Source organism: Silene latifolia, chromosome 11 (assembly GCF_048544455.1).
Source record: "Silene latifolia isolate original U9 population chromosome 11, ASM4854445v1, whole genome shotgun sequence".
In the NCBI taxonomy this organism is placed as follows: Eukaryota; Viridiplantae; Streptophyta; class Magnoliopsida; order Caryophyllales; family Caryophyllaceae; genus Silene; species Silene latifolia.
Genome location: NC_133536.1, coordinates 8,262,017 through 8,279,194, shown reverse-complemented (window position 1 = coordinate 8,279,194; position 17,178 = coordinate 8,262,017). Strand labels below are relative to the sequence as shown.

Genomic DNA, 17,178 nt, shown 5'->3' with positions numbered 1-17,178 from the left:
ACCTCATTTTCCACTAACTTTTCCATATATCCTCCTCATTTCATAACTACATCTATGCAACAATGGGGTTCCCCAATTCACACACAAAAATTTGGGAACCTCCCCAAAAGTAACACAAATTGCCTTACTTTTCTTTTGGGGACCTTCCCTAAAAACAGTGGAGCCCCAAATATTGGGGAGGTTGGTGCAACAATGAGGATCCCCATATAAGGAAAGAGAGTGTATATGGGGAACTTGATTTCCACCTTTGCGGATGCTTTAAGGCCTATCTGTCTTCTGCAGGAGAGCGGATTCTCTATCCTATTTTGTGCTCTATCTCGTATCTCATTATACTCTTTTTGTGACAAGTTATTAACTTAAGTCACTTTTTTTTTTTTTTTTACAGAAAACGTTAATTAGTACTCCGTATTTGTTAACAAATAACATATGAACTTTAGGTATTTTTGGGGAAAAAAAATATTAGGTACCTGCCTGAAATACCTTCAGCATTATGTAAATGTGATGTATGGTAAGATAAAAGTAATACTTCCTCCATTCAACTCCACTCTACCACTTTCATTTTTCTACACTATTTACAAATAAACATTCAATTTCAATTTTCTCTCAATACATAAGTGGAAATATATTCATGTGGGATCTTGTTTGATTCGTCTTTACGAGTGCTTTAAAAATATCTAACTTTTATAATTTTTGCAAATACGTAGCTAACGATATTTACCGCGTAAAACACGCGTTGGCAAACGTGATAAAGTAAAGTGGTAGAGTGGAGTTGAATGGAGGTAGTAAAATAGAGATGAAATATAAAAAAAACAATTAGTCTTGCTGAAGACGGGTCGGAGTAAGTGACGGATAATGTCACTCACAAAACGGATAGAGGGGACAAGGTGGGGGCACCCCCATGTGCTTTCATCTCTCCTCTATTTGGGTCATTTGTAAGGGAAAATGGTATCCGTCACTCCAAAGTGACGAATACGTGCCGTCACAAATAAGATTTTGTGATAAAAATAAGACACGTGATCTCAAATTCACAACTCCTTTTGTATGCAGTGGACCCAAGTACTACCACATCTTTTTGTTTTGGGTTTGCACAAAATCTCATTGAAGACGGACGATATCCGTCATAAGCTTGTGACGGATACCGTTTTCTCTCACAAAATACCCATGGAGAGGTGAGTGGGAAGCACATGGGGTCTTTGCCACCTGTCTCTCTCCTTTTTGTGAGAGTCTTGACCAAGTGACGGATTAACCCGTCACAAGCAAGACGCTTTGGTGTGTTTGTTGGATACAATTATTAGATACGAATTATGTCATTTACATTGCATAAATGTCGTATTCAATTCATGGATTTTAAGGCATTCAAGCTTTTTCTCATTAGTCATAAGTCATAACTTTAACAAAGTTATTTAAACAACATAAACCATACATAATCCTTAATACATTGTAACTTGTTCACTTTTATATATGTTTGAATTCGGCTGAGTAGTCTGAATCCTATGTTTCATTTTCACCGTGTCTCACTATCTTTACCTTCTCACATATCTTCCTCTATGTCATTTAGACAATAACTTTATTCATTAATTATGAACATGGAAATAAACTTATTAATCAGACACAAGCTGAAACACGAAAATGAGATACAAATTTCGGACTTTTAATTGAGAACTGCGAAACAAGACTTACCTAAATCAGTCCCTATCTGAGTGCATCCCAATTCGAACTATATGTTGGGAGAGTTTAAAATTTGAAGATTGGGAACAATCAAATCAAATTGTATACTAATTTAGCATAATTAATGAAGTATTCATGTAAATGTTTCTTTAATTAATGGCATAAAGCAAAAATAATTTATCCTATCCTAGTTTTAGTAATAATTTTAAGACTTAAAACACCACAAACCAAACCAACTAATTAATTTAAAATAATATATTTCTAATCATCAAGTAATCATCATAATCATGTATTCCCTTCGTCCCGGTCATTTGTTGTCTTATTCTCTTTTTGGGTGTCTCAGTCAATTGTTGTCATTTTTATTTTAGGATTGCAATTTGATGAACAATTTGATCATTCATACTCAATTTGATCTACATCTACTTATAATCTTATAATTGACTCCTTCCTCTTTTCATAGTGTTTGTGCCAAAATCAAAAAATAATAATTGACCAAAACGGAGGGAGTATCAAAATTAATATCAAAGCGTCTTGCTTGTGATGGGTTAATCCCGTCACAAGCTGAAGACCTCTCATAAAAAGGGAGAGGAGATAAGGTGGAGCACCCCTCCATGTGCTTGCCCATTCACCTTTTATGGATATTTTGTGAGAGAAAATAGTATTCGTCACAAGCTTATGACGGATATCGTCATCTTCAGATTTTGTGAATTAATATAATTGAACTTTACTCTCAAAAATAGTGTGTGTATGATACTCGTCGGTTGCCGACACTTTAAGGCCAAAGGTATCCACTCAAGCTAAAGGCATACTAATGAATGAGGTCTACTTGTTGCCACTGAGAGTTGAGTTCAATTCACCAACAAATGCACAAATTGTACGTAGCTGACTAGCTGGCACTTTCTAGTCTCTACAATTTGCAACTAGCATCACTCACTCCCTCCACTTACTAGTTACACAAATTCTTACTAAAGACGGACACTATCCGTCTTTAGTTGTAGACGGATACCATTTTGTGAGACAAAATGCCCAAATTGGTGATAGTGGGAGGCACATGGGGGTGCCCCCACCTTGTCCCCCCTATTTGTTTTATGAGTGTAACTACCCGTCTTAAGACTTTAGTTGTAGACGGATACCATTTTGTGAGACAAAATGCCCAAATTGGTGATAGTGGGAGGCACATGGGGGTGCCCCCACCTTGTCCCCCCTATTTGTTTTATGAGTGTAACTACCCGTCTTAAGATTCGACCCGTCTAAAGCAAGACCAACTCTACTAGTTACTACTTGCTTCGTACAATTGTTTTTGCTCAGGAATAAGACGTACAATATTGTTATCATTTGACAGTAAAATATTTGTATTTTTCTAATAATATGTTATCATTATTTTCTCCCATTATTTTCAGGATAAAAAGTGACATCTCTAGTGATAACATTTTGTAGATTCACTAATTCATTTTATTAAAAAATGACAATATTTTATCGGTCTTATTTCAGACGGGAAAAGTGTCCGTCTGAAATAAGATTTTGTGCACTTACTATTGGTTCATTATGGGGTACCACCGTACCAGTGTACCGCCGCATGGTATCGAGTCTTTATATCACCTTCTGACATGCATTATGTAGAATTCATTACATTAATGATTTCTGAATTTTGTATATGAGAGGTTAATACTGAAACTCGAACAATTTTCATTTTCTTATTTGTATCTCATTAGTCTATTTGCGCTAGTGATTGATAAGAAATAATGTACCAAATGATAATATTGTATAGAAATCCAAATGATAGATATTTATATCGATTTTGTGATTGATGTCCGATAGTGAAAAGAACGAGTTTATCTAATACATCGTGGCATCAAAAATATCATTACCCTAAAATTTAATTTGTCCCGCTTGATAACATAAATTCTTAAAAACCAACTTTCAAATATTGCGTTATCGACCAAGATAATATTGCGTACACCCAAGGCTCTTTTTCATTTATATATAGGCATAAGAAACCGTATCACCATTCTAACTCGAATTTTGTTTGTTCGAAAACAAGAATACTTGAAAATCAATCTAGCCACCTAAGTATATTTTGTGTTGAATGAACCATCTCGACCAAAACCCTAACGTTATGGTTGAGGTCGAATATGGCTCCTCATTCGAATGTCCTTTGAACTTGAAGAGTGGTTAGTACACATACTTCTCCATACTATGTGCCGAGACTCATTTATGAGATATTAGAGGCTCCAGGATTTGAACATGTGACCTCTTGATCACCTGACTCTGATACCATGTTGAATGAACTATCACAACTAAAACCCTAAAATTTTAGTTGAAATCCAATCAATACTTTAATATCCTAATATTATAAACTTAGCAATCAATCAATTGTACCATTTCTTTTCGGGTTATCGACCGAGATAATATTACGTACATCCAAAACTCTAAATCTGTCACAATTGAAAATCAGCTAGTCTTGCTATAGACGGATATATTATATCCGTCTATAGCAAAGACGGGTCAAATAGCTTGAAAGTGGTGACATTTTTGGTCTCCACCACCCTACTTGTTGTTTGTCGTATTAGGAATGTGATATTATATTTGACCCGTTTTTAGTTGTAGACGGATATATGCCGTCTATAATGAGATTTTGCGATTGAAAAAAAGGATAGTGATAAGGCACCACTAAGTGTCACCCTCTTACATACATCCTTTACTAGAGGGGTCTTCACTTATTACATATGAGTGGATGGCGCCAAAATTAGATGTCACCAGGTGACGCCAACTCATTTTTCCTAACAAAAAATGTTGTAAGCAGTATATTGGTCCCTCTCCAACAATCATTAAAGCCTCAATCAATTTCCTCTGCTTTGTACACCACATTTTACACCTTCCATTTCTCTACATCTCAAAACTACTCATATATCTTAATTTCCATTCAATACATACGTAAATCCGACCCCAAATCATTTTGCGACTAATAAAATGATACATAACAAGTCGGAATCCGACATAACAAGCTTAGCAGCATCATCACCACCGCGATCACCAAAGCGACCAATCTACTACGTACAAAGTCCATCAAGAGATTCACACGATGGAGACAAGTCAGCTTCATTACATGCTACACCAATGTTCAATAGTCCAATGGAATCACCCTCACATCCTTCCTATGGTCGACACTCGAGAAACTCGTCTGCTAGTCGCTTTTCGGGGATTTTTAGGTCGTCTTCTGGTCATAAAGGAAGTCGTAGAAGAAATGATAAAGGATGGCCTGAATGTAATGTGATTATGGAAGAAGGGAATTATGATGATGAGAAAGGGTTTTCTAGGAAAGTTCAAGCTTTAATTGGATTGCTTAGTTTTATTGTTTTGTTTACGGTTTTTTGTTTGATTATTTGGGGTGCTAGTAGACCTTTCAAAACTCAAGTCACTTTGAAGGTAATTTAATCTTCTCATTTCTCTATTTTTTTTTTTTTTTGGTTTCATTTTGCGTTTAGAGAATATTATGTAACTCGGAAATACTTGTTTAGAACTCGCATACATGTTTTAAAGTTAAAATGGGTCAAATGGTAGTACCATTTAATAAGAGAAGTTGTCTATGGTAGCAAAGAGTTTGTCCTGGTTTACTGTCATCATTTGGTAGTATTTGGATCCGTTTTAATGGTAAAATAGATATATTCATTTTAAGTGAGACGAGTTATGAGTATTAATCTGGTTTTGTTTGTTTATTTTCTTAAATTTATCATATTTTTCAATCAGAATATAGCATTTTATGTTCTTTGTGACTTGTGAGGAACTTTAGTGCTCTTTCTGATACTAGTGAGCAGCGACGTAGTCAGAATTATTAGAGAATGGGGTCAAATTGAAGTAAATGTATTTGTTAAATTTTGATTTAGAGAAATTTAACAACGTAAAACGTCAATTGCTGTAAAAGCCGTAGGGTCTCAAGACCCCACTAGATGAATAGTGGCTACACCACTGTGTGATACTTACTAATCAGCTCCAAATCATGCTTTTTGTTGTTGTTGTTGTTTAAGACCGTTGTATGGTATACCATAGCGGAATGGTTTCGTTGTACCGTCTTATTTGTCTACTTGCCTTTCCAAATTACCTTAATTGTTTTTTTTTTTGAAATTGTCATCTCATTAATAATCAACTAAGCGTAGGTTACAATGAAGATAACAAATAGACAAAGGAAAATCAAGATTGCTAACGTAAAAAATACATTCAAAATAACTATCTAAATACTTCAGAATGCATACGCGCTCCAAAATCATAAATTTCTTGAATCTATGAATAATCGATGTCTTTGCATCCTTCTTGATGGAGGGAAACAGTGTAGCCGTCTTGATGTATTCATCCACGAAACAAATCTGATAATCTCCCCGTCGATTAAAACTTATTATATTGATAATTTACAATCCCACGAAACAATGGAAAAACCCCGAAAGAAGGATTTTAACAATGATCTCACCAAAAGGGAGACTCATTATTGAAAATAAGATAGATCTGCATAATATTAGTTGTTTAAGAAAGCTTTTGTGGGGCTTACCATCGATGGATGATCGATAGAAGCCCCCGAATAATAATGAAGGCTAGGTTTTTAGAGAGGGTTTTTTTTAGAGAGGGTTTTTTTTTAGAGAGAGAGAGAGTAATTATGTCCACAAATTACCTTAATTGTTGTTTATGCTTATGATGTACCTAATACAGTTGGGAGTAGAAAGTAGGGACACACACACATAATTGAAATATCTAAAAATAGTTGATTTTATGCATCACTTCTACTAAATCTGCTAATTGAAATATACTAGTCAAACCTGTTAATTCAATCTGTCATTTATAATCTGCTTGACCAATTTGCTTCTGCTAATATCAATCTGCTGATTACCAAACAGAGCCATAATATAAGCAACTGCTTTTGTTTTTTCAAAATAGTTAAATTTGTACATTTTGTATCAAAATAGTAAAGTTTATGTTTCCACTTCAACTTTTCTAACGTCTTCGCTGTATTTAGTCTTAACTATCGTTACAGAATGATACACCAGTGTACCCAAGAATTTCTCGTTGTTAAAAGCCCTCTGCTCCAAAATTGAGCTATCTAAAAACCCTTCATTTATTTATAAGTTTAATCTTAATTGCATGATTAAATATGATGTATATCAAATTGGTAATTAATTTCAACTGTCCTTAATTACTGCAGAGCTTGGTGGTAAATAATTTATATGTAGCAGAAGCAACAGATTTCTCAGGGGTGCCAACTAGAGTAATTACAGTTAATAGCACATTGAAGCTTGGCCTTTATAATCCTGCTACATTTTTCGGCATTCATGTCACCTCAACTCCCATTTCTCTCCTCTACTCCAAAATTGTCGTCGCCACTGGCCAGGTAAGGGACTAAGGGGGTGAAATCATCTTTTATACTGAATAATTTTATGTCGAAAAACTTGTTTACTATATTGTTCGCTTTCAGAAGTATTTTAGGAGAATAAGACGGTCTGACACAGTAGATACGTTTTAGAAGGTTGAACATGTTATTAAAATTGAATTGTTTCGGGTGTACAGTTACAAAATCACTACCAAAGAAGAAAAAGTCGAAGCACGATTCCAGTAATACTGTATGGAGATACGGTGCCCTTATATGGAGCAGGACAAAGTTTAGAGGTGTCGAGTGTTAGTGGCGGTCTAGTTCCATTTTTACTCGAAATGGAGATCCATTCTCGCGGAGATGTTGTAGGGAAGCTTGTTAGAGCAAGACACCGGCTTCATATATTATGCAATGTTACTATCGATTATCTAAGTACTAAGCCTATCAAGTTCAAGAAGAATTCATGTATAAGTAGTTAATTTCACAATGTTTTTCAATTTGTATTTGGAAATTGGAGGAACTTACTTGTGTATATGAGTGTGTTGGTTGATCAAATAAAAGTGTTTCAAGTATTTGCTTGCTTAGGCAGTTAGGTTTGTAATCGATAGTTTGGAAATGTCGATTTCAGCTCGTTTAGCTGGTAATTCCATCTGTATAGACTGAAAAGAATGTTTTAATCATTTATTTATTTACCTTTTTATTCTTTATAAGGGATATTTTAATCAAAGATTTGCCATGTTCTCAAAAAACAAGGACCAAGTTACAAATATCAAGTCTTATTAATATGATTTAATAAGTTGTGATATGTACACCATTATTCAAATATATCTCACACTCTTTATATACTCAATTAGTACTCAACAATTGATCTCTCATTACATCATTTACAAAGAACAACATATCATTTTTAGTTTTCAAATTTGCCTCCTCTCCCATAACTTTCTCATTCAACTCTTCTATCCTTTTCTTCATCGACCGATCTTCCATTACCCTATTAATCCCATCACTCACATCGGCGAAACACACCCCACTCATCTTAACGCCAATCTTCCACACGTTAACAATATATTCACAGTTCAAGAACTGATCACCAGCCACCGGCAAACACAACATAGTTTTCTTACATTCTATAGCTTCCATAGTCGAGTTCCAGCCACAATGCGTCAGGTAACAACCAATTGCCACGTGTCGCAACACAACCATTTGTGGAGCCCATGCTACAATTTTCCCAAAATTTTCAACTCTTTCAATGTACCCTTTAGGTAGCCCATTTCTCCAAGAAGGCCCAAGTACCCAAATAAATGGCTTTCTTAATTCTTCTAATGACAATGCTAAATTCCTCACCTTTGCCTCTCCAATTGGGCTAACCCAACTTCCAAAGGAAATGTAAACAACTGAATTAGGCTTTTGTTGATTTAGCCAATCCAAGCAACTTTCATCTTCTTTCCAAAAACTTGGGCTTTCACAAAGCCCATTACTTCTTAATGGGCCAATTGGGTATATTTTTGGCCCATTTATTTGGTTTGAGGCCCATTTACTTGAGTTGATGCCACTTTGTGTTTCATTAGGGAATGAGTTGACTAAGATGCATCTTAGTAATTCGGATCTTTCCATGGTTCTAGCCCAAAACTTGAATCTTGCTATTTTGGCTCCTTGAGTTCCAATAAGCCATGGTAAGTCTTCAATTTTCAATGGAGGTTGATAAAGATGTGATATATGCCCTTGAAGTTTTGGAAGTCCTATAAATAGAAGGATAATATTGAGACCGAAATATGTTACATACTCTACAAACACAAATTCTTATGTAAGACGATTTTACACTAAAGCTATTGTATAATTACTTATTAATTACTTAAATAACCTTGTGAGAGGTAGTTATTAAGAAGTTATTATAAGGTTATTTTGGGTAAATATTAGGTGGTTTTAATATTAATATTTGAGTAAAACTGCATTACATAAGACTGATCTCTAAAATTATTGCAAGTTAACGAAAAATACGTCTAATATAAGTGAAGCATTTTTTATCATCTAATATATAAAGCATTCCATCATTTCTTACCTCCATTTTGGCATAAAAATCAAAAAGGGTAAGGGGAACAATTTTACCCCTTTCAAACCAATTCTTTACATTTACTTTTTAACCCTAATTAAAAATAATAAAAAAAAATGGAAGAAGAGATATATCCTCTAAGAAATGCTAATGTGAAAAGTAACATGCACATGAGATAAAAAGTACTCCCTCCGTCCCGATTATTTGTTGTCCTTTGGTTTTGGCACAAAGACCAAGGAAATGAGAGATGACCAATTACTAAATGACAAGTGGAATAAATTGGGTGTGAATGATTAAATTACTCATCAAATTCATTCTTAAAATAGAAAGGACAATAAATGACTGAGACACCTTAAAATAGAAATGGACAACAAATGACCGGAACAGAGGGAGTAACTTTTATATACCTAAAACGGAAATGTACAAAAGTAACCAAGACACCTAAATAAGGAAAACAGGGTAGAGGGAGTAGTTAACATTGTCATGGGATGATATGTGAAACAAAATGCAAATAAATGATCAATTGTTCATTAAATTTATTTTTACAGCATAATTGATAAATTAATGACCCGGATATTTTAATATAACCGTTAAACAAATGATTGAGATAGAAGAGATAAGGAGCATTAATTTTCATATAAGATAATGGTTCAACTTGATCTATAGTCAAACGTTGTATTGTAGAACAATTTAACCCAAAAGTTGGAAATTCTAAAAAACAATCATATACTTCTTGAAACATAAACAAGTTTATATTAACAAGCAATAATTGTACGGAGTACACATACAACTTGCAGTTATAACATACACTAAAATTTTAAAGAGACGGTGTCTCATTAAATAATATGTAGTCCGTATCACGTATGATTCTATACTTCTATTACGAGCTTGGCAATAATCAATTTTCTAGAACAACTCGTTGCAAACAATGTCCATTTAATTATTAATCCAATATCGTTGAATATAATGTAGTACGTACTACATAGTAATCTTTTATTTTTATATTATATAATACATTCGTAGCAGACGATTTCAACGTCTACGGCGCAGACATCAAATTAAAAATATTAGTTTCAAAGTATATTTATGAATATACGACAGATGTTCCCACAAATAATATGATATTGGTAGTTGATTTACAACTAACTTATGCATGTGATTCAGCAACATTATTGCTATTCATAATATTGGAAAGAGTAAATTATCAATTACACCCACGCCAAATACACATTTTTACATTAACTCCCACGTCAAATTTTTTTATTAAATTACACCCAAGTTAATAGCTCAGTTTACAAATTGCACCCAATATCGGAATCCGGCCACTTTTCCGTCAAAATTCAATTTTTTTAAAAAAAAAATTGATTTTAGGACGATTTTGCCCTTGTTCTTTCCTCTTCTTCTTCCTTTTCTTGACTCTTCTAATTTATTCTTCCTCTTTCTTTATTTATTCTTCATCTTTCTTCTTCTTTTTTTCTTCCGTCCAGATTTATTATTATTTTTCTTTCTTCAAATTTCTTTTTTTAATTTCTTCTTTCTTCTTCTTTCATTTCAAGTTCTCCAGATTTATCAACCCAAATGCACATTATGAATTAGGGATAAATAACAAATAAAGTAAATAATTTCCCTCACATCAAACAAATGAATTAGGCGGTGCGAATCTGGGTTGATGAGCAACTCTTGGTGGTCGTGCTTGAGCCTCGGTGTACGAATTGCAGGTGGTTTGGGGAGATTTTTCAATATTTGTTGGGTTTGGGGAATAAAGCAGACAACAACAAAAAGTCGAAAACAACCACCCAAAAAGTCAATTGATAAAATTAAAGGGAAATAATTAGAAGTAAAATGGAGGAGATATCAATTAAGGTTGGATCAATGCTTATTGATTTTAATTTGTGTATGGAGTATAGGTGTTTGGATTTTTTATTTATTTGATAAGGAAAAAATGATTGAAATCGGGGAAGGCTTCATGGTTATTGTTGTAATGGAGGAGGAAGAAGATGAAGTTGTAATGGAGGAGAAAGATGAAGCTCAAAGGTGGAGGAGGAAATAGGGGAAGTAACTCAAAATCACACAAAATCAGACTAATAGATTCGGGGGCAAAATTGTCATTTCATAATTTTTTTCGCCGGAAAATGGGGTTGGGTGCAATTTATAAACTGAGCTATTAACTTGGGTGTAATTTAAAAAAAAAATTTGACGTGGGAGTTAATGTAAAAATGTGTATTTGGCGTGGGTGTAATTGATAATTTACTCTATTGGAAAATACAATTTCATAATTGTGTACTCTTGTGGAGTTAGAGGTGACTAGCAGGGATGCTCACTCGGTTAAAGAATGGCAATGAAGTCATTTGTTAAAATTTTCGAATGTTTTTTGAGTTTACTTTGCGTTACTTGTTCGCCCCTTTAAAATACCCCAAATGTTGTTCCTGACTCTATCACCAATTTGTAAATTGAGTATGTCTTAGACTCTTAAATAAAAGATTAAATGATATTCAAGAATTTAGGTTTGGAGTATAAGATTATTAATTGGGCATCTCCATTGCCTTAAAATTTCGGTTAGAGTGGTCTTCTCATATGGTATCAGAGCGAGTTTGACCAAGAGGTCACGAGTTCAAAATTTACATTCCAGTATAGGAGTACTATTTAAGTTCTTGTAAAAACCGAATGTTTAACTCGTAAAAAGGGTCGAATCAGCTTGATAGGTTCAAAACTCGGCCTTTTTTTTTAAACAACGCTAAACTAATTCAATGTTAAGGCTTTATTATTATTGTTGCTTAATCAACTCAAATTTTCTTAAAATAATAAGAGTAATTAAACGCTAGCTAGGTGATTAAGTGCAGCCATGTGATAAGGATTGAATTATTGACTTCATAATACGTGAGAATCATTAAGGATTTAAGGTTTGCACCATTGACCTCGAATTTTGCTATATATTACTAATACTCAGTGGTGGAGCCAGGATTTACAGTTAGGCGGTGAAAATTTTCAACAAGTAATGGCATATAGTAAACTTGAAAAAGTTCGGAAATATTAACTAAAACTTTCGAATTTTTTCTTGGCCAGCCTGCGCCACTGCTAATACCACACTAGGCAAAAGGAGTCCTATGTAACTTCTGCCGTTTATGTATTTTTATCGCATCTACGAAGTATTATTTTACCTTCTTCCTCAATTTCAATTATATATTTACCTTTCTTATGCGGAGTACTTTGTAAAAAGTATACTCCTCAAAGATAAACAGTCATATTAAACCATTTTTTGACGCAATATCATGCGTGCTGGAACTATTGTCATGAGTTATTTGTAAACCTCTAATCCCTTGAACAAGTAATATGTACAATACGACGTTGAGAAATTAAAGATGATACGTGAATTTCCCGATAGTTACTATGAATATATAGTCGAAATTAAACAACTAGAAGAATAATTAAATATTATGTAAGCTAATGTTACATAAAAACTATTGTAAATAGTTATGTAATTCTATGATAATTGTCGTGTAAAGTTGTCTTACACAAATACGAAGCACTATCTATAATAGACGAGAATTGTAAAGTTACCTGAATCGGAGATGTGTCCGGTTTGAACCAATTGAGGAATAGAACTGAACAAAGAATACGTAGCCAACATTGCAGGCCAAAACCCAACTAATTTAATCCCACGTTGTTTCCCTACGTTAATAGCCCACGAAGCCAAAACATCAACTATCATGCATGCAACAACTCCATCGCCATCGCCATTGCAGTCGTCGTTAAGATTGCGAATTAGACGGTCAAGGTGAGCCGGCATGTGATCTTCCATAGCCATCTCTATGGCAAAGAAATCACGTGGCTCAGTCTCATCTAACCCGTCTGGGATTGACTTACAGTCAATCTCACCCTTGCTTGCTGCGTTGACTTTCGCGAAGATCGAACGGTGTATAAACTCCGGTAGGATAATCAACGGTTTAAAACCATACGTTGTTAAACAGGATGCTAGGTTTAACATTGGTGTTACGTGACCTTGTGCTGGATATGGTACCATTATTACTGTTTTTTTCCGACTTGTTTGTAACTTGGACTCTTTATCGTAACCCATGTTAGAAAAACCGATATAAATTTGTTGCTGTTGTTTTATTGGCTTAGTAGTACATGAAAATGAATGTGTATATATGAATGAGGACACAAGTGGTAGCCTGGTAGGGATGTAATTTGAAGGAAAAAGTCAAAATTCATTAGAAAAACATTACCCACGTGACGTTTTATGATGAATTGATGATAGTAGAAGATTGTGACCATTTTCTAGGATACATTAACATGGGCAATTGGTCTCCCTTGTGACGGGTTACCATTTGTGGCGGATATTTTGTGAGATAAAATGGTAACAAAATGGGTTAGTGGAGAAAGGGGACCACATGAATAGTGTTGCAGAGAGAGAAAAAGTGGATACTTTGTGATGTAAAATGGTATCCGTCACTCAAGAGTGACGGATATGTGCCGTCACAAACAAGAATTTGTGTAACATGGGAATGTGAGTATGTATGTTAAAATTATGTAAACGGTTTGGAATATATTTAAATAGAATAAATTTAAGGAGTTTTTACTTTAAAATTAATTGACGATAGATGGAATAGTCTCTTAACCTATAAAGTGGTAAATACTAGCCTGTTTTGTTTTATCAATGTAGAATAACACTCCACAACATGTCGGACTGTTGGGTTTCTTCCTATGACATGGAGTTATAACTTATAATGTAGTTATAATGGCTAGAACATATAGATCTATTAAATTTTGTTGTTATTTTATTTTTTAATTATTTTTTTTTAAGAATTTTAAATTAGACAATATTAATCATGTAAATTATTTATGTCTAAAGAATCGGGAGTCGGTCTCAAGACCCAGCTAGACAAATAGAGGATCAGGCCAATAAATAAGGGTAGTACACTTATATGTATCATGTGTCACATGCATATTCTCGACTTATGAATAAAAATTATTCCATTTTTTAAAGGAAGAATAAATTAAATATTTTCTTATAAAACTCTTGTAGTTTGGCCTCCATTTTACTCGAATATTTTTTATTGATTTCGGGTTTTTTGGTTAATGGAACTATTGTGCTTAAGTTTTTGAAATATTTTTAGTTTGTACGAGAAATAAAGAGTACTTTCATATAAAATTAGTAGGGGAATAGAAGCTAGTGTACTACTATTATGGAAATATGTACTTCGCGAAAGAATGATATTGTGTACGATTCACGCAAGATTATTAAATCATTTTGCTTACAAGATTAGTTGGAAGATGATTAATATAGAATGTGCAAGTACACGAAGTTATTAATAAACTATGGCTATGTTTCTAATTAAGTGAAACGTGTAGCTTTAGATTTTCTTTATTTAGGTTACGTGTAGATTTAAATCGGATTAAGAAAATTGTTTCATTGATTATCGATCGAGTGACGCCGGTAGTAAACGGTAGGTGCGTTGCCACAATGGCTTAGATTAATATAATGCAACTCCGTAATAAAATTTGAAGTATATATATGTAATTTTGGCATTCAATCACTTCGAATTACTTTTCTTTATGAAAGAATCCATGGCCGAGTCATGATAAGGGAATTATATATTATTAGTATTGGTATCCGGCTTCGCCCGTGCTACCTCTACTTACCATTAATTTTTTTTTATTAAATAAAATTATTTAAAGTTGCATAATCCATAAATTTATCATTAATATCTTTTTCTATGACATATCCTAAAATTACGATGAAATAAATTTTGAGACAAATTCACTACTCCCGCTATTAATATTTTACTCTTATTAATGAAACAATAGTAATAACATTTCAATATTTGCCCGTAATCATTTTTACTTCCACTACTCCCGCCGTAATTATTGTTACTGTCAGTACTGACGCATTAATATTGATAATTTCATTACTCCCGCCGTAATTATTGTTACTTTCACTATTGCCGCGTTAATATTGATTATTTCACTACTCCCGTTGTTGTTTCTACCACTTTCACTAATCTCGTTGATATTCTTTTCTTTGCTGACGAAATTACTTTTACTACTTAGACATGCAATTTTAAGTGGATTATATATTTGATTATATATTTATATAAATATATTACATATATGCATTAAATCAAATCGAAAGAATGATGCAATATTATATATTATGGAATCTAACTTGAACTATTTATAAACTACTTATATTATATTTTTGTATGTTAAATAATTAACATCTCTATACATCTAATAAACTATAAAGTTTAATAAAATTGCATAAATTTTAAATTTAATATATAATTTTATGATGATAACCATTAATAACATAAGTGTGCATGTTTATAATAATTAATTATTTTATTTTAAGGAAATTGACATCTTCTAGTCTTCTATAAATAATTAGGAAAATTACCAAACATCTTCTTTCTTTTAGGCCCTGTTCTTTCTGGCTTATTTTCAGCCTATTTCAGTTAAGCTCTATTCGGTTCGATTCGATTCGATTCGATTCGATTCATTCGTTTATTATTTATTCGATTCATTCACTTCCATTCTCCATTCGATTCGATTGATTCACTCCATTAAATTCAGCTCATTTCGGCTTTACTAATTTAAATAATAGTTATTATTAATTTTGTTAACAATAATACTATTTTTTTAATATTAATATTATTTATTATTATTTATTATTATTATTATAATTAATAATATTGTTAATAATTTATTTATTTATTTATTTATTTATTTATTATTATTATTATTATTCTTATTATTGTGATGATGATGATGATGAATATTATTATTAAAATGAATAATAATGTTATTAAAGTTAATGTTAATGTTATTGTTGTTGTTGTTGTTGTTGTTGTTGATATTATTATTATTATTATTATTATTATTATTATTATTATTATTATTATTATTATTATTATTATTATTATTATTATTATTATTATTATTATTATTATTATTATTATAAAAGGATGCGCGCAGCTTTTATTAAAAGGAAAATAAAAGTTTACATGAAATTGGTGGGGAGCCGAGAGACAATCTGGGCTCCCACACCCTTAGCAACAGCAAAGCTAAATCTAGTAAAAATGTAAGCGGCCACCCGAGCCCCCGCATCCTGAGATACCGAGAATTTCTGGATCCGTTTATTATTATTATTATTATTATTATTATTATTATTATTATTATTATTATTATTATTATTATTATTATTATTATTATTATTATTATTATTATCGTTGTTATTATAATTACTATTGGTATTATTATTAAAATTCATAACATTTATTGGTATTATTATTAAAATTCATAACATTTATTATTAATATTATTAATGAGGCACACCGAACCGACTTGACTCACTTGCCAATACGGGGTCTTACAAGTCAACACGCTTGCCAACATGGTTACAAATTCGCTTGGTACCCTACGAATCACAAATCGTTAAAAGCGAATTCTATCAAGTTGATTACTGAAAATACATGTAACACATTTTCTATAAGTGAATCGCGAATCGGTAAGGCGTATTCATAGCGAATATGGTAACCGTGCTTGCCAAACCATCATTTGAGGTACACATAAAACCTATAAATATCTCACTTTTCACCAATCAATGGTAAAAACTTCTCACCAACAACTTCTTCTCTCTAGAAGTAAGACTACTCGAGCTACTACAAGAGGGCACAAAGATCTTAGCTTCAAGCAAGGTCCCGACTATCCATCATTACCGTAAAGCATCAGAGAAGGACCTTTTGCATACCCTCTGAGGCCTTTGTTACGCGTGAAAGATCCATCCGAAGAGAGCAAGCATAGGCTCGAGATGCCATATGAGAGTAGGGCGTTGACTCGACCTGAATTCGAGCAACGCTTACTTGAGTGTTTTTATTCTAAACAATTATTTTACTAATATCATTATTAATATGACCTTATTATTTATTATTGTTATTAAAAATATTATTAGTAGAAAAATACTATTTTTTCATTATTATAATTTATGATTATTCATATATAATATTATAATTTTTTTCTTAAAATATTAATTTTATATTACTATTATACTATGAATATTAATATATTATAGTTGATAATAACAATAATATTGAATACTATTATTATT

General features: G+C 32.6%; 2 protein-coding genes across 2 annotated transcripts; one reads left to right on the top strand and one right to left on the bottom strand.

Annotated features, from left to right (window-relative positions):
- The first annotated feature begins 4,325 nt into the window (after window positions 1–4,325).
- Window positions 4,326–7,665, top strand: LOC141610910 (uncharacterized). The gene is made up of 3 exons (XM_074429222.1): window positions 4,326–5,094; window positions 6,857–7,042; window positions 7,219–7,665. The coding sequence occupies exons 1-3, from the start codon at window positions 4,639–4,641 to the stop codon at window positions 7,498–7,500; spliced, it is 924 nt and encodes a 307-aa protein (XP_074285323.1). The 5' UTR covers window positions 4,326–4,638; the 3' UTR covers window positions 7,501–7,665.
- A 161-nt stretch (window positions 7,666–7,826) lies between these two features.
- LOC141610909 (UDP-glycosyltransferase 82A1) lies at window positions 7,827–13,189 on the bottom strand. Its single transcript, XM_074429221.1, has 2 exons — window positions 12,630–13,189; window positions 7,827–8,760 (listed from the first exon to the last, which is right to left on the bottom strand). Exons 1-2 carry the CDS (start codon window positions 13,144–13,146, stop codon window positions 7,868–7,870), a joined length of 1,410 nt encoding a protein of 469 aa, XP_074285322.1. The 5' UTR covers window positions 13,147–13,189; the 3' UTR covers window positions 7,827–7,867.
- Between the last annotated feature and the right edge of the window lie 3,989 nt (window positions 13,190–17,178).